Below are 19014 nucleotides of genomic sequence, written 5' to 3' on the forward strand. Positions count from 1 at the left end.
TTCTGTTAACAGTTCTACCTTGCAAAAAACATACCTTGAAACAGCTGTTTCTGACCATTCGCATTTATTTCCACAGACAACAACATTAATTGGTCTTTTGAAGACTGCGCGGCTCCTTCGTCTTGTGCGCGTGGCCAGGAAGCTGGATCGCTATTCCGAATACGGCGCCGCGGTTCTCATGCTCTTAATGTGCATATTTGCCCTGATTGCCCACTGGCTGGCTTGCATCTGGTATGCGATTGGGAATGTAGAGAGGCCCTATCTGACTGACAAAATTGGATGGTTGGATTCCTTAGGACAACAAATTGGGAAACGTTACAATGACAGTGACTCGAGTTCTGGACCGTCCATTAAAGACAAATACGTCACGGCACTTTATTTTACCTTCAGCAGTTTGACCAGTGTAGGATTTGGAAATGTGTCTCCCAACACCAATTCGGAGAAAATCTTCTCCATTTGTGTCATGTTGATTGGCTGTAAGTAGATTTCTTTTTTTTTTTTTTTTTTCCTCTTCTCTGTTAGGATAAAGTAATGGCACAAAATTGGTATTTCTAGAACATAGAGAATAAAGCAAAATTCGGAAACTGTGGCGATGGTAGGATTACACATGTGTATGCTATATTCCATAAAGTATAAATTTTCTTAGTGAAGTGCAGAAACAAAAATCGTTTTCATATTCTTCACTTAGAACTAGCTTTAATATCAATATAAAATATACTCATCACTTGGGGATCCCAGGGTTAGTTCAGGATGAGTCTCATTCTTGTCTGAACCTGAGCAGCCTCTTACAATAAAACTGTATCACGAGTCCTTAATATAAAATAGTATCACACTGAGGGCTCTGTAGATGGCTCAGTGGTTAAGAACGCTTGCTACTCTTGCCTAGATGCTTACTCTTAGCACACACACAACCCCCACTAACTCTAGCTCCAATCTAATACCCCATCCTGGCCTCTGAAAATAAAAGACATGCACATAGTGGAAATAGATTCATGTAGGCACTCACACGCAAACATAAAAATAAATAAAATCTGAAAATTAATTTTTAAAAATAGTATCACAAAATTGTCTTTAATCCAAAAAGATCTATATGCATATATTAAATCACTTCTAGACTACTTGTATTTCCCACAGCATAAATGTATAAGTCTCACGAAGAAGAACAAAAAAAAAACAGATGTGTGCAATACAGGCATAATTTTTTGAAAATATTTTTTGTTCATGGTTGGTTAAACTCTCAAATGTAAATACAGAAGTCACAAGTCCCTACATTCAATGAGGCTTTGTTTTTACCCTAGAATATCATGGCTGTAAACTGGAGTGATGTACATAGTTAGTCTGCAGATCTAGAAAGTATAGTTCATTCATTGTTGCATAAAAGTGATTATAATTTAGAACTAATAGATACTTTCTGATTCGAGTAGCGACCAAGTTAAGCTGAAAAATAGAATTCTAGACATAAATCTTTCTCTCATACATATAAAACCCTCACAATAATACCTACAACCAATTCTCTCTCTTATTAATTTTAAATTGCTTTCCTTTTGATATCATTCTAAGGCCTGACATTGTTTTTTACTCTGTAGAGGCTTATAAGGTGAATAATTTATTTCATATATTATTGAGAATAAAAATTTGTGGTAAGATAGAGTTTTGACTTAATAATATTTTTGAAAAGACTTAGTTAAGAACCTAGAGGTTACCCAGATGATGGCAGACAGGAATAACAGCTTTGAAAGGAGCACTGCCCTTGGATGGTGTACAAAGAAGAAAACAGATCCTGACAATTGATTTTGACATGTTGCCATAATTATTTACTGAAATATGGTTAGATAAAACCTATTTATGAAACTTAAATGAGTTCTCTCAGTAATCTACTCTGCCTAAAATTTAGTTTTTATTTCAATAACATTTTCATAAGAAAATACATTTTTAAACCTTCAAGATCTTCTATGGCAATTCCATCACACTCTTTGCTACGAACACAGAAGCAGCATCGCATGAAGAAGGCAATGGGACTGGAACTTTTTTAAAAAAATAGAAATACACATTAAAGTCACTTTTAATGTTATTAGAACCACAGATGGGCTGGGGAGATGACTCAGCACAGGTTTTGGCTAGCAAGCTTGACAGGTCCTGAGCACTAACACAGAAGCCCAGTGCAGCTGTGCACACCTGAATTCCTGGGATTAGGAATGCAGATAAAGGAGGAACCTTAAGACTTTGTGGCCACCCAGTGGGCTTATTGAGAGAGAGATGTGAAAAACATGGTGGAATGACCAGGGAGATGGCTCAGCAAGTAGACACCCAAGCCCAAGCTTGAAAAACCCAGTTCAATTTCCAGATGCATACGGTGGAGGGGAAACATTGACACCTACCAGTTGCCCTTTTAACACACACAAGTCATGGCCTACACATGCACACACAACGAACCCAAAACACACAGGTGCACACTTGCTTACAAACTCAAAGTTCACACATATCGATATAATAAGGTGTGTGTGTGTGTGTGTGTGCGTGTGTGTGTGTTAGAAAGTGATTGACGAAAACATCAAACCTCAATTTCTGGCTTCCACGTGTGCATATACACATACAAACACACACACACACTCAAAACAACAGCAAAGAATCTATCGGAATATATTTCACCGAGGTCAAAGATATTAGCTGCATTAATATCAAACAAGGCAAAGAAAAATATCTGTTCTTGATTAAATACTTATATCTGTGAATTAAATATGAATGTATCTATGTAAGAAAAGAGTACCTACCTATATCAAGAAAACATAACTCAAGGAACTTACAAAACTCACAAGCAGTTATCCTGTTCACTGCTTAGAAATCCTCAGCACTGTGGTATTTATTATGTGCAGCATTTTATTAAAAACAAATGCTAGTTCTTATTTAGCCTACACACAATATCTAATGTCAGAGGAATAGTGACAGTTTCTCTTGCCTGTTTCTCCTCCCCCTTATTTTAATTTTCTTTGTCCCCTTTTCTTCTTTTCTTTACTTCCCTCCTTCCTTCTTTTGTTCTTTCTTTTCTTGATAAACATAACACTAGGTTACTATTACTGATCCTTTAAAAAGACTGTGACTCCTACAGATAATTTTGATCTTTTAAGACAAAAATCTATTCAAATTCAATAGAGGAAAATTTAATTCACATTCCACACATATTATTCAAGTAGAAGAGTCCTTTTTATAAGCATTGATTAAAATGAGTTCTGCAAAGCTTGATGTCACACAGAAAACCTTCTAAGCGTTGCTTGAGAATACTCTTATGACCTATGATCTCAATGATAAGGGAAAGGTAAAATTGAAACTTGAAACACAGCAGTTGCAACATTGCTCATGAAATGTTCTTAGCCTTTAGGCATAGTGACATATTTGTTCCTGATGTCTCCCACTATATGAAATTATATGCAAAAATTAATTGGTTCTTGTAATAAGCAATATTTACATACTAAGCCAAATGTATCATACCTAGAAAAGTCCTATTTTCGACATAAAATTAAAAGACAAAAGAAAAATTTAATATAAAATATCATTTGTGTGTTCATTATAACCATAAATATTATCTGGTAGAAATTTTAGCTTCCTTAATTATTTAGAAAACAAAAAAATTATAAAAGATAACAATGAAGCCACATCGTGGACAACGGGAAACTATACATACATATTACAGCATTATCATGTAAGAAATATAAAAATAAAGAATTCTAAACTATCGAAAGGGAGGCGAAGATCAGTGCACTTCCAATCCCTGCACTCAGGACTGGTAACAGGAAGGACAGAACCTGGTGACTAGTATAGGCTACATAATAAGAGCTTGCAAAAATGGCCTCGGTAAATACAAATGGAAAACATCTGTGGGAAGTTTCAAAGCTATCATTTTCACCGAACACAGAACAAGATTGAATAATTCATTTTAATAGTGTGCATAATTAAAAAATGAAAGAATACTGAACAAATGTGAATATGGTACGTTCATGCATGTACAGGGACAAAAAAAAATCCCTGATATGACTGTAGATAGTAACTATTTAAAGGATTTTTACTGTTTTATTATAAAAATGATAAATGCATAAGGAGAGTTATAATATTTCAAATGCATACATTATCAAAATGTTATATGATACTCCATGAATATACAGATTGTATGTATCTATATTTCAATCACAAATACATTTAAATTTGATGGAAGAAGGTGGAGTAAGAAGAGGGGAAAAAGAAAATGAAGCAGGGGGAAGAAGGAAAAGGAAGAGAGAAGAAAGGTGTAGGACTATGGAAGTATGGAGAATGCTCAGTGGACAAAGTACTTTCTGTGAAAGCTTGGAGATCTGATTTTTTTTAAATCTCCAACAGCCATATAAACTATCTGGGCATGGTGACAAAGTGTCTTTAACCCATCACTGGGTGTAGAGACAGGAAAATTCCTAGAGCTGGCTAGCCAGGCAATCCACTGACAAGTTCCAAATTCAGCCACAGACTTTATCTCAAAAACTAAGATGGATACGTGACTGAGGAAGATAACTCAGATCAGACATCACCCTCTGGGCCCCACGCATGCGTGCATGGCAAGTATACATGCAGCTACACACACACACACACACACACACACACACACACACTAATATAGCAATGTAACACACACAGAAAGATAGTCACTCATCAAAAACAACAGTCTAACATTTTTAAAAGAAGAAAGAGTATAGCACCATGCAATATTAACCTAAAAATAATTACAGCTATGATGGCCCAAAGAAGGTTTGAGCCAGAAGCAAGACGGGAAACAGACACACAGCAAGTGGAAGTGACAGAAAACACTTGGCCAGGAGGCGAGATCAAGCAATTGATAAATGCAAGAGAGGAATCCTCAGGAAGAAAAGGAGCAAGCAGGGACAAGAAAGAGCAACCACCAGAATGAGGGGAGCAAGTAGAGAAGTGGTCAGAGGTAGAATGGCTTGATTTTCGTCAAGATCAAGGAAAACTATAAACTACAGGCTCAAAAAATTCAATGAATATTAAAACTGTGAATAAAACATATCAAGACACATGATCAAACTAACAAAACATAGTCATGAAGTAAAAAAAAATTCAAGGTGATAAAAGGAAAAACCAAGACATATATAGCAAAATAAAATAATAAAATAAAATTGAAAGATTTCTTATATACAATGGGATAAATAACACCATAGAAAAAGAGCTCTAAATTGCTGAGGGAAAAACAGTGTCTGTCGACATGGAAATTTATGATTAAACTGCATTTCAAGTAAGGGCAAGGATACAAATGACTTGATTTATCGTAAGCAGACTATAAGAAACTAAAAATTTTACCAGTGAAGGAGAAATATAGCCTGTGAAATTCTGGAATGAAGAAGACCAAAGCTAGTCAATATAGGAATAAACTGAAAACATGCTCCCTTGTCTTTATAGTTCTTCCAAATAATTGACCAGTGTGAAAATCGCGTCTGCGAGTTGATAGGTCTTGTGAAGTACATGCACAAGGAGGTGTGACGATGTTAGCACAGAGAGAGGAAGGTGAAGTAGCACTTCATCGCTGCTGTGAAACCCTGCATCATTCGAGCCAGGATTAAATGTCCAAGAAAGAAATAGTTACATGGACAACCAGGAACTAAGTGAATAAAATTTAAAATGAAAAGTGCCCAAACCTATAGAAATTAGCTAAAGCAATGTTCAAAGAGTTCTTATAATGAAGTTGAAAGCTCTTACATCTCTCTTCAAAAGTTGCTAAATGACAAGTAACTTCAAGGTATATAAATAGGAAAAAAAGAATGAAAGAGTTGAGAGAAAATTTAAAAAAAACTATTTGAACATATACAGAGAGATAGTTGGAAGACATAAATTCTGACTCTTTTTAGAAAGTGAATAAAATGAATATGCCTTATACTAGACTGAACCAAGCTGCAAATGCGCAGCATTGCAAAAGGGACGTTCTGCTTCTTAGGAAATTGCAAAGCCAAGCTGTTAATACAGTTGCCCTCACTTCACCCCTGCTGCTCTGGTTTGGCTGCACCACTAGTCTGCGCACGGTCTAAGGCTCCAGGCTAACTTTTATCTATGCTATGTGCCCTCATAGTCCTCAGGCAGAACAAATCAATGTTCTTAGTCAGTGGGTCTCAGCCCTCCTAAAGCTGTGACCTTTAATGTAGTTCCTCATGTTGTGGTGACCTCCAACCATAAAATTATTTTTGTTACTACTTCATAATTTTGCTACTGTTGTGAGTCATATTGTAAATGTCTGTGTTTTCCAGTGGCCTCAGGTGAACCCTATGATGGCAAAGGGATCACAACCCCCAGGTTGAGAACCATTGCTCTTAGTGGTACAGTTGGTGTAAATCACCTTTTATACCATCGGTCTTAGTGGCTTGTTTGCAAAGTCCCAGACCAATATCAGCATGGTCTCACCACTTCTGACACAGAAGAGGAAACAATGAAAGCAGAAAAATTAGATGAAGGAGTCCTTTTGTGCACTTTGAATAAAAAGCTGGACTATGGGGCTCAAGCTGTAGATCAACTGTACAGAGTTCTACTGGCATGAAAAGGCCTGAATTTAATCCCCAATACCACCACCACAACCACAACAAAAACGAACACTAGAACTGATTTATGATTTATAATTGACAACTACAACAAATTATCCTATGGATAACATTATAACGGACATAAGAGATGTTTAAATTAAAAATTATTTAGTTATATTTCGTCAAAATTGCCTTCTTTTCAAACGACATTGTTCAGTTGGGTGTGGTGGCACATGCCTTAAACCTAGCACTTAGGTAGGCAATGCTGACAGGTGTGAGTTTGGGGCCAGCCTGCCCTACACAGCAATTTTCAGGTCAATGTGGTTAGACACTCTCCCCCAAAAATTAAATGGCACTGTTTAAAACAAAGAAATTGAAAGTGAGAAAGTATTTTGAAGATATAGTTATGAAAGAGACTGGCAGCCACTTCTCAAAACTAGGAGCAAATTATTATTTTTTTGTTTTTTTTTTTAACAGAACTGTACCAAAAACACACCTGAACATTGAAAAAGTATGTTTAACTGTGGCATTAATCATCACAGTGAAATGCAAATTAAACACTAATGAGACACACCACACATGCTACCATGGTAAAAGTAAATTGGCAACTACCAAATGTCGGCAGGATCTAGAACAAATGGTATTGCCATAGTATGTTTGCGGGAACACAAATTAAGACAACTAAGTTAAACAAGGCATACCACACAGCCATTCCACCCTAGGTGTTTGAAACAGAAATGAAAATACATGCCCACACAAAAATCTGTACACAAATGTTCAGGGCAGTTTTTACTGTGTAGACATGCTGTGCTTTCCATCAGCAGATGATGCAAACAAACTCTGGTACACCTTTAAGAATCACAGATTTTTAAGAGACACAATGATTCTCAGCTGAACAAAAGGGCAACGTGGATGGTTTGTGTGCCTTGGTCCCTAGCTAATGAAGCTCATCTCTGCAGTTCTGCATCTGAAATGAAGTGAGGAAGTATTCCAGGAGGGTAGAAACAGGATAATATTTCAATATGTCAACAGGAATGCTCACATTTGCCACAACCAAATGAAATACATACTTAAAATGGATGCATCTAGCTATGTGTTTATTATCCATCAAAAATTCTCATCCTTTGGTTACATATTTTTGAAATACACAAAATAGATTTTTAAAAAAGCAAACTATAGTGGTTCTACCAGAATCTAAGGCTAATACTTCACTAGCAATTAATATGTGTGGTTATGGGCTCTAGAAAGTTATGCTTATTTTGTTTCTATGAGACTTCAACCTAAAGTAAACAATTTTGATGAAGTCAAAACTTTCCACTGAAGGTTAAGGAAGGTTAAATGAAATGTTGAGTTAGAAAAAGAAATTCCTATATATAAATAGTATTATTTGTTTATTCATTTATTTTTTGCCAATATACATTTGACCAATATTCTATGCCAGTGAATGGGCTCCAACTAAATAAATGCAAACATATAATAACAATAATAATAATAATTTTTCTCTCTAACTGGTGATGTTTTGTTTTAAAATGGAAGGGTGGATAAAATCTCATGTTTTCCTTAGGAGTTTAAAATTCAAATACATCCTCCAATTTCTCATTCATGTTTTCAATTTCATACTTAGAATCTAGGTTTTCCATTTTCACAATGTAATGATTTTGCACAGGAGGGACCTTTGCGGTGGGTGAGAGACAAACCACAGCGGGTGACGCCATGCAGACAGAGCTTAGGTGAGGAGTTTATTGAGAGAAGGGGAAGAGGTGGAGAGAGAGAGAGCGAGAAAGAAAGACAGAAACAGAGAGAGAGAGAGACACAGAGAGAGACAGACACAGAGAGAAACAGAGACAAAGAGAAACACAGAGAGAGACAGAAAGAGACAGAGAGAGAGGCAGAGACCTACTTGCTTCTTCAGAAAGACAGTGAAGAGAGCAGGAATGGGTGGAGCTTGGTTTTTTGTTTGTTTGATTGGTTGGTTGGTTGGTTGGTTGGTTTGGTTTGATTTTTCAAGACAGGGTTTCCCTGTAGTTCTGGTGCCTGTCCTGGAACTAGTTCTTGTAGACCATGCTGGCTTTAAACTCATAGATATCCGTCTGTCTTTACCTTCCCAGTGCTGGGATTGAAGGCAGGAGCCACCAACGCTAGGCTGGAGCTTGTCTTTTTCTTTCTTTCTTTTTTTTTTTTTTTCAAGACAGGGTTTCACTGTAGTTTTAGAGCCTGTCCTGGAATTAGCTCTTGTATACCAGCCTGGCCTCGAACTCACAGAGGTCTGCCTGCCTCTGCCTCAAGGGACCTTTTTCTACCTGCATACAGACTAGTGACATAGCAGCCATAGGATGCTGGACTGGCCAAAGTACTGCCTGAGTGCATCCTGCCAGGTGACAGGGGCCAGCATAATGCCTGAATCCTAGCATTCATAATCCTAACATACATAACAGTGTAGGCAGTTCCTGGTTCTATGTTTGGCTTTTGATTCATTTTCATGAAGAAATAGAGATAAAACTACTGTGTATGTATTAAGGCCCACTTTACATTATGAACTTCAGGAAAAATAGTTGGTGAGGGTCTTGCACTCTCAGAATCTGCTTCATGAGTGTGAGACAGTGTGTAACTTCGGAAAGTTAGCGATATCAAAAATATGATTTTACATATCAAAAAATTTCTCTCAGTAAAATATACTTCTCAAATGAGTCACACGAATCAACTTCTTGTGAATATTGCCATCTCCTCAATAAAGTATTAATTTACTCAAATTAGAAACAGTTTCTATCTGCTGCTTCTTCCTGAAGATGAAGCAAACTAAGCAGCTGATCAACACTGCAAACGACTGACATTTTACACATAGCGCATTCCAGAGCATTGGTGTTCCACAGACTGGCCAACTTAGCCTCGCTATAGGGTTCTTCTATTTGTCAAGATTTTCACAGGAGAACCAAACTGGTACCTAAGACAAGGATGTGATCTAGAGTTTTGCAGGAGAACCAAGGCATAATTTTATTCTTGGTTAGTACTGCCCAGAGTCAAGAGCAGTGCTCTGCTCTAAAGAGTAAGAGAGAAAAAGAGAGCAAACATTCCCTGCTCCAATGTCCACTCTGCTCAGACCTTTAAACTGGATGGGTGATGACTGCCTACAGAGGAGAATTCAATCTTCATTACTTATCTCAAGTGTTAATTTGAGATATGTATCTCAACCACACATAACCTTACAGACTCACATAGTGTGTCGCATAATCAAATTATGTGAACACTCTGCCCTAGTCAAGTTGTCATGAAATTAATCCCCACAGTCCTCACTTTTATGTGTTTTAACAAATGATTGCATCTTTCCCAGAAACATTCCTTCCTTTGGACATCTATGGCAAACAAAGATTATGACAATCAAACATGACAAGACACGCCAAGGAAATGAGCTGGAAAGGAAAACAAATGGTCAAAAAAACCACATTCATGTAACAGAGCATAAGTCTGGGAACATCTACATTTTAAATAAGCAAGTAGATTTTAGAGGATTGTCCAGAAAATGCACTTCAAGTAAAAAGATGTGTTGGATGAACATAGTTGAATCTCATACTTCAAACTGTGCTATTGCTTTTGGTACATCTCTCAGCTACTTTTGTACTCTGACCACAGAGCTTGAAACCTTCATTGCCATATCAAAGCTCTTGACAGAGTCCCAAAGATTCATAAGCAGAAAATAGATCATGTAATCTTTCTTCATAAAATAGTGTTTCTATGTTTTAACTATTAGAAATGTAAACAAAAAAGGAAAAACAATAAGAACGTGGCAATCTTAAATAAAAATATATTCCAAGGACTGGAGAAATGGCTCACTGGTTAAGAGCACTTGTTGCTCTTACAGAGTATCTGGGCTCAGTTTCCATAGGGGCTTGCAACCATCTTTAATTCCAGTTCCAGGGCTCTGACCCCTTTTCTGGCCTCTGTGAACAAAAAAAAAAAATAATAATCACACATGGTACACATACATACATGCAGGCAAAAAAGTTCATACACATTTTAAAAAATGTTATCCCAAGAAGTAATTCTGAGGATATTCTAAATGCTGAAAGTATATGGGTGTCATAGCACTTTCTTTCAATAGATGAGCAAAATGTGGCACAGCTTTCTTGGCAAAAGTTAAGCAGTATACATTTTTTCTAAGTCATTATATATATATACATGAATATATATTAATGAATAAATTAAAAATTATATACAAATTAACACTCTAAGAAAACTCTATGTTCCATAAGAAAATTAATCAGTTATTTGAGAACTCCAAAGTGTTGAAATTTTGCAATTCATTTTTATTATGACAAGATTATATTCCAGGCTGTGATAGCAAAATCCATTTTTGAAATTAATACTTTAAGTCTAATTTGATATTAATTTTTTTTTTGAGACAGGGCTTCTCTGTGTAACAGCCCTAGCTGTTCTGGAACAAGCTATGTAGACCAGGCTGGCCTCAAACTCAGATGTCCACCCCCTGAGTGCTGGGATTAAAGGTGTGCACCACCACTGTCCAACTCAAGATTAATTTCTAATTTTTTTATTATAATATCTTATTACTTCATTGATAATTTCATACACACATACAATGTAATTGTGGCCACCTTCCAGCTCCACCTCTCCTACCTCTCCTCCCATCTTTATGTTACTACACACCATTTTTTGATAATCCAAAAAGTCCAATTTGTGCTACCATATACTCATGGGTATAGGGTCATTCTCCAGCATAGTTGATCCACCAGAATCCACAACCTCAGAGAACTGACTCTCCCTCCCCAAAAGCCATACAGCTCTTTCCTCCCCTGTGCTGGAATGCTGCCTGGCTTGCTCTTGGGTAGGCAAGCACAGCCCCTGTGAGTTAAGGAATGCAGCTGGTCCTGTCACATCTAGAAGAAGCTCTTTTGCTCTGGTCCTCACTGACTCTGGCTCTTAAAATCTTTCTACCTCCTCTTCCCTGATGCTCGTCAAGCCTGGAGGGAGAGGAAAGTGGCTCTCTGTGCTCTGACCCATTGTGAGTTTCTGTGGTATCTATCCGCTGCACTGAAAACCACTCTGATGAGATCTAAGCGTTTCATTAGTAGAGGGGTGAGAGATACAGACGTAGAAAGCAGGTTGATACGATGTCCATTCAGTAAAGTAATGGTGGTAGGTTCCTCCTCAAGCATATGACCTTCCCAAGCATGTGTTTTTAGTCAGAACAGTAGTAAGAATGAACGGCCTCCAGTGGAGCTGACAGTAAATTGGTTCCTGTTCTGTTACTATTGCACCCACGGGCATTAACATACGTGCTGATTATTATTTTAGCTCTATGAGTTCACAGCTGAGTAAGACTGTTGACGACTTTTCTCTCTAGCAGTCTGCATATCATTTTCAAATACTGTGAAAGCCAGTAGGCAGGAAAAAAGCTTCCTAGCTCATGCCAATGTGATTTCTCCATGTCCTAGGACAATATCTTGTAGGAAGAGAGATAGCCATAGGGAAACCTACTATTTTATTATATATACATCTATTCACATAATAAAGTTTAATTGGAGTTAGTCTACACAGGGGACAATGCTCCTCCCCAAAGCCATAAGTCACCAAAAAAGTCCAGGGCCATGTATGTGATACTTCTAGAGTTGTTGGTCAGGGGTGTACTGCAAACCCCCAAAACAATATAGGTTATTGCCATTGCTCTTAGTTACACACCAGCTAATATATATATATGTATATATATATATATATATATCAAAAGCTTATATAAATTAAAGTGGTATTAAAGTCCATAAAGAATTTTGGGGGGGGGCTGGAGAGATGGCTCAGTGGTTAAGAGCATTGCCTGCTCTTCCAAAGGTCCTGAGTTCAATTCCCAGCAACCACATGATGGCTCACAACCATCTGTAATGAGGTCTGGTGCCCTCTTCTGGCCTGCAGATATACACACAGACAGAATATTGTATACATAATAAATAAATAAATAAATATTTAAAAAAAGAATGTTTTTGCCTATGGTAATGACGACTACAATGTAGCTTACTACAAATAAGATGGCTTAACACAAGCACATAAAACATCTAGTTAATGTTCTTGGTTCTAGGTGTATCTCATAAAGCAATATGAGTTTTACTTTGAATCATGGTGATTTTGAGTTCTTTACATCACTTTACTGTTAAAAAAAAATGTACTAAAACATTGGTTTACCCAAGGGCCAGGGGTTAATTGACATACGTGCATACTTGGGTTAAATACTTAAAATCTGCACATTTGATATTCTGAAAAAAAATATATACGATGCCCAAATGCAGTGTTGCCCCATAACTTTGTTTTTTATCCAATCCAGCCCTAATGTATGCAAGCATTTTTGGGAATGTTTCTGCAATTATTCAAAGACTGTACTCGGGGACCGCCAGGTACCACATGCAAATGCTGAGAGTGAAAGAGTTCATTCGCTTCCACCAAATCCCCAACCCTCTGCGGCAACGGCTTGAAGAATATTTCCAGCACGCATGGACTTACACCAACGGCATTGACATGAACATGGTATGTACTTCTGTTTCCCAAAACAGAAGCTCCGCAGGCATTACAGCCATAGCTAAATGAAAGGCCAGTCTCACCAGCTTTGAGCCCCGTGCTTTTGTTTCCTTCTCTTGGATGTTTATTTTTTCTCCCCTGGAGATAGTGTCTCATTCTCAATTCATGGCATTGCATGGTGCTATATCTAGTTATACTGTGTGGCAAAGGCATTATAACGTGATGCAAACTGCTATAACTATGTGTCATAGAGTTCCCATCTCCAATTCAAGGAAACATTGGTCTTAGCTAAAACTCAGGCCTTCGTGGTATGGCCTGGTTACAAACGAGCAAATAAATAACAACAAGAAAAGTTGCTGAGCCTATGCTCAATTAAGATTCCAAAAACCAACTGTGACAATTGGATGAGCCTAAGCAGCCATCCAAGATGAACATACTTTTGGAGTAGGACATCTTGAATATTTGTAGGAAAGTTTAGGGACCTTAAGTATGTCAGAAAGCATTTTCTGATAGGAAGTTTCATACTTCCTTTAACAATTAATTACATTCCATTTCAATATATTTACTTGGTTTAATGACTCTCTCTTCTCAAGGAGGGGACAAGCTTTCCTTAACACCTTTTAAATACTTAGTATTTTTTTTAAAAAAAAAATACACTTTTCACAAGCATCTCAATCACTGCATAGCAGTCTAGTTAAGATGAATGGGTTCTGAAACGCTCTTTTTGGGATTAAGAGCATTGCTTTCACTATTTACTTTGCTGTTTGGCTTTAGATATTTAATGCTAAAGATAAATTATGCCACAAAGCCAAACCCCACTGCTTAGTACAGAGCTATAGAAAAAAAAAAAACACCACATGTCCTCACATCACTGCCCTGTTCTGAAAATAAATTATCCATACTTGATTCCATCAATTACACGATGCCATTTTTGTGTGAGTGTATATGGACAATTTAGATGGCTATTTACCATTTGGCCAGAGATGTTCCAACAAAAAGACAATGGATCAAAATCAGAAATCACGGTGAAAGCCATAGAGCACTTGCTGCTAACTCAAAGACACATTTATATGTCGATAAATTTATCATAGCTGCATGTGATTTATTTGCTGAGAAATACCATCATATTATCATAAAATTTTTAATTTGAAGAAATACACGAGCTCCTTAGAGCCGAAAAAATGTAGCTCAAGCCGAGGAGCTGTGATTTTCAGGTGTCCCAAAGTTCACGGTGAAAAAGCCACTTATTAAATTAATCTCTTCTGAGGTGGTTTTTAATCTAGCAAGAAAGAGCACCTGTATATATTGGTTGCTTTTATAAATTGTTACTGTGCTTGTTTAACAAAGATACCAGCATTCAAAACCGCTGAGGAATCTCTAGTGCCGGGCTTGCTTAAGCAGTGTCAAGTATTTTTAATTAAAATATGCGTCACTCAATTTTATTGTTTCATACTGCCAGGGTATTTCAATAACAGTAATAAAACAGCCATTTATTTATCTCCCTTCTCCATAAAACTTAGATTTATAACCATTTTTATGATAAAATATTTTGTGACAACTATTTACCTATCATTGTTTGACTCTATTACCTATAAATATGGTTTCTATACCACTTGCCTATTTACAATGTACTTATGAAAGATTTATCTCTTTCCTGTCTGCTTCACACCTTAACACATGGAATCACAACACCCACCGGTAAGAACAGGAGGTATTTATATCCAATTTAATTCTCGTGTAAATTGTGGAGAATACCCTTGTTATCTGTCAGGTTTAGAGCTTGTTAAATGATTTCCAGCGTTAGTTCTGATCTCTTTTTTGCATGATATAACAGAGGAAATACAGAGCAAGAAGCTGGGGAGGATAACATGGGTGAGGCCAAGTACAGAATAGCAATTCTCCATTTCAGTATCAACTTGACCTCCAATAACGTTGATGTACAATTCCCTACGTCCCACAAAAATCCACTTCTCTGCCCCCATTCCCATGCTGGTAGAGGTTATGGGTATACGGTTTGCATTAGATAATTGTCATAAAGAAAATGTCATTCTCTTTCATCATCCTCTCTTCATGATGTAGGTGCTTTTCTCTCCTCTCATCTGCATGCCAGTTTTACATGATCCTGGAGCGTGTGAGCTCTAAGCCATGTGCCGCTGAGACTTGCATGTAGTTTTGAAAACTTGACTTTGCACGAACTCCTTGTTTGTACATGGTGTCTACATTTTCATTTTGTGACTGCAAAGTGAGTAAAAAAGAAAAACAAACAAACAAAAAAAAAAACTCAGTATGAGATAACTCCGCACAGAGCAAATGGAAGATGTTTGCTATAAGTATGATGTGTAAAACAACATTGATTAGAGAAAAGCAACTGTGCTATGAGATTGCCAAAACCACATTGTTAATGATTATTGTGTCTTGTCGAGTAATTGTTGGTAAAATTATAATTTTAAAACAATTGAAAATTAGCTAGTTTATGTACTGTGATACATAAAACTACATCAAACTGTTGTATTTTGCATCAACATTCCATATTATTTTATTTAAGTATAAACTTAAATATAATTTCTCATGAAGCATTTCAGGCCATTTTTTACTGTTCAATCACCTTCAAATGAAGTAAAGGTTTCCAAACACACAGTAAATTCACTTAAAATTATTTCACAATCCAAGACATTTGATTGCTTAGGAGACCACCAAAACATCGAAATAATTGGCCTAAAAAAAAGTGGGGCCATATCCCTTACTCCTTTTGTTTTTTACTTTTCATATATACTGCTGCCAGGATAAAAAACAATTCCAGTTCCAGGATACAGTTCCAGGATAAAAAACAATTATGGATTCCCTTTTACTTGAACCAAATAGACTAAAGAAAAAAAGGAAAAGGTCAAACCAACAAAGGTAGTGAAAGGAATGTGTTTTTCAGGGTCTGGCTTCAGTTTTAGCACTGTATAATTGTCTCAAACATGTGCCCAGATTAATCCTGAAGAATTCATGCAGAAAACGGACTGATTGATAATAAAGAGATGTGTTCTCAAGTTACAGCTAGCAGCATCTCAAGGAATTTCTGCAAATCAAAGCCATCTCTTAACAGAACCAGAAACTTTCTGAAGTTAGCCAACATTATTTTAGTTTGACTGACAAAAAGAAAATAAAAAACTGTTTTCCATCTAAATGTAGAATTCAAGCAGACTAATACCAGACTTGTGAGCTAGGCTTGATACTTGATGGTCCAAATGTCCCTTATCATGACAGGAAGTAATCTCTATAATTTAATATTGGCTTGGAAGAAAATCACGTGTGCACATTTAGTGGGCTTTTGCCTTGCCTAAAATTTCCACTGTGACAACTTACTTAATGGCTAGGAAACAGGAAAAATCAAGAGACCTGGGCACTTGTACTCAGCCTGCCACCATCTTGAGCAAGTCACTTATACTTTCTACAGTTCCAAAAAAACTCACCACGTATAAGCATGTGAAGGCAGCTGTACTCAAACACAGTGTGTACATCATAACCTATCCGCTGCCACTTCCTCCACTTCCTGTAAGGAGCATCCAAGCCTTCCTCATGGAGCATCTTGCAATGGATGTAGTTCAAAAACCACTCGACTAAGTTGCTATTAGAATTATTGATTGTAGAGAAAAAAGATAACCAGCAGGAAACCTAAGGAAGAGAGCAAGTCATGCATGCACATGTGTGTGTGCGCACACACACACACACACACACACACACACAGAGTGAATTAGGTAGTCCGGGCACATTTTTATTTAGTTGGTTTTCGGAAGAGCAGGGTTGGGGAAATGGACTTTTTATTAGGACTGTTTAGTGAAGGCAGTTTTGAGAGATGCGAATAGACAGTATCCGGACTAATGGACTAGATGATAAGATTCTCCAGAAAGGTGAACAGGTCAAAGTCACTTAGAACATAGTGATTATGTGTTCAGAAAAATGCGGTGTGGTGTCTTTCAGGAAAAAGAGAGAAAGTATGGTATTACATGATCTAACCAGACTCTCCATGAACGGTGAGGTGGGTGATGATATATGGGAGGGGTAGAGCTGTAGGAGCAGAGTCTTGGAAGATTTCAGTGAAGTCATCCTAGCAGGCTAAAAGTCTTTTCAAGCCCAGTGATATTCTGCATGACACAGCATGTTTCTTAAAGGAGTCAGCACGTAAACCGAAGGAGAAGTAAGACTGATAAATGACAGATTAGTTAACAGAGGTCATAATTTCTTGGGGCTGGTGGGATTTCTAAAGGATATTTTAATTATATTGTGTTTTCCTTATTTTCACATTACTTCTAGTTTCTCAACTCCCTGGCAGAAATGCCTCCAGTACTAGCATTGGAGTCACCGCTGCATTTGTGATTTAATTGTACTCAATGAAAGTCTCATCTTCAGGACAGGGAGACAGCTCACTCTGCCTCAAAAGCATGAAGAATTGAGTTCAATCCCCACAACTCATTCAAAGAAAAATAAAAAAATGTAGTAGCTCTTACTTAAGACTCCACCCCCAGGAAGACAGACAAGGCAGAGCTCCAAGACTCTCAGTCTAACCAGAGCAGCCTACTAGGTATATTCCAGGCTAATTAGAGACCTTGTATCAGTTTTTTGTTGTTTTTTTTTTTTTAAAAAAAAAAGTGGACAGTAGCTGCTGACTTCTGGCCTCCAAAAGCGTGGGTACACACATGCATTTGGGTATGCACACACACAGACACATTGAGGGAAAGCCATTACTCTGTAAACTTATTTAAATAATTTCACATGCACTCCACTTTCGTGTTCAGATCGCAGCTTTTGACACATCACAGCGAAGTGCAAAGGTGGGAGGACCTACACTTGTTTGTACTCAATGAATGAAATCAGATCAGAACAATCCTTACGATAAACCCAGTCACCAGTGTAGAAGGAAAACATAAAAATAGTGTAGCATGCTTTTAGATCTTTTAATCCTCTACCTTTTCTATAAACCTTTGATTTATAAACAGAGTCAGTGAGCAACATTTGGTTAACCGATATAACATGGAACCATAGCAAAGGTGTCCAAAACAGTGCCTGCGTATCTGACTAAACCAACAAACATTTAAAGGAGGCAGAGAGATAGGGAAACACTTTTATATACGTGATGTGGACCATAGAACCCGTGAAATCTTTTGGTTTTCTATAAATAAATACTCGGTTATTGTTTAGGAATTGAGTTTTAAAAATAACTGCAAAATACACTTAAGAAGATCCTTTGTGAGATAGCTTAGTGAGTGAGTAAGGCATTTGCTGCCAAGGCTGCTGAATATTTATGGCGCATGGGCTTTATACCTGTCACCCACATGGCTGCAAGGAGCAAGCCAACTCACAAGATTTGACCCCTGACCTTCACAAGTGTACACACACACACACACACAAATAAATAAATATAATATATATTTTTGGGGATGATAATTTCATCTGTATGATAATTAATCAATCAGCAGAGGTTGCCAATCTCTTCAAAAAGTGTTTATGATAAACTTGCACTTATATATCAGTATACAAGTTTGTCACAACTGGTCTCTTTCTGTAGCAAGTTGCTAGACAACCTATGCTTTAGGAAAGGTTGAGTTCATCTGCCCATCCTATGCAACTTACTCAACAGCTCTTTAAAACACCACTGTAGAAAAAAAGCAACAAAACATCTGCGGCTCCCTGGCAAAACTAGTAGACATTGTGGAACAGGCATCTGATGTTTTTAGGTGACAAGTCACTCAGCCATCATTCAAAATGATGGATTTTCCTATCATGTACAGAATGACTTATCTATAGTTTATCTACTTATCTACAGGGACCAGCACATGCTCCCATAGCCAGTGAGGCTTTTTTGTCTTTACTCTGAAGACAGGTTTGTTTGTTTGTTTGTTTGTTTGTTTGTTTGTTTGTTTTTGTTTTTTATGTAGCCCTGGCTGACCTGGAATTCTTTGTAGAAATC

At 37.2% G+C, this 19014-nt stretch overlaps 1 protein-coding gene across 3 annotated transcripts in view; it reads left to right on the forward strand.

Moving 5' to 3' along the window:
- Positions 1 to 19014, forward strand: part of Kcnh7 (potassium voltage-gated channel subfamily H member 7) — a 407046-nt gene that overhangs the window by 340760 nt on the left and 47272 nt on the right. For 2 of the 3 annotated variants that reach the window (XM_050123184.1, XM_050123194.1), the window contains exons 8-9: positions 77 to 476; positions 12871 to 13070. In XM_050123184.1, coding sequence (XP_049979141.1) covers positions 77 to 476; positions 12871 to 13070 — 600 coding nt within the window. Of the gene's footprint in view, positions 1 to 76; positions 477 to 12870; positions 13131 to 19014 lie in introns of those variants that run through there. The other variant, XM_050123203.1, reaches the window with a different exon arrangement.

Source organism: Alexandromys fortis, unplaced genomic scaffold (assembly GCF_014885135.2).
Source record: "Alexandromys fortis isolate MF-2015 unplaced genomic scaffold, M_Fortis_MF-2015_v1.1 scaffold_8_9099976_23576923, whole genome shotgun sequence".
Classification (NCBI taxonomy): Eukaryota; Metazoa; Chordata; class Mammalia; order Rodentia; family Cricetidae; genus Alexandromys; species Alexandromys fortis.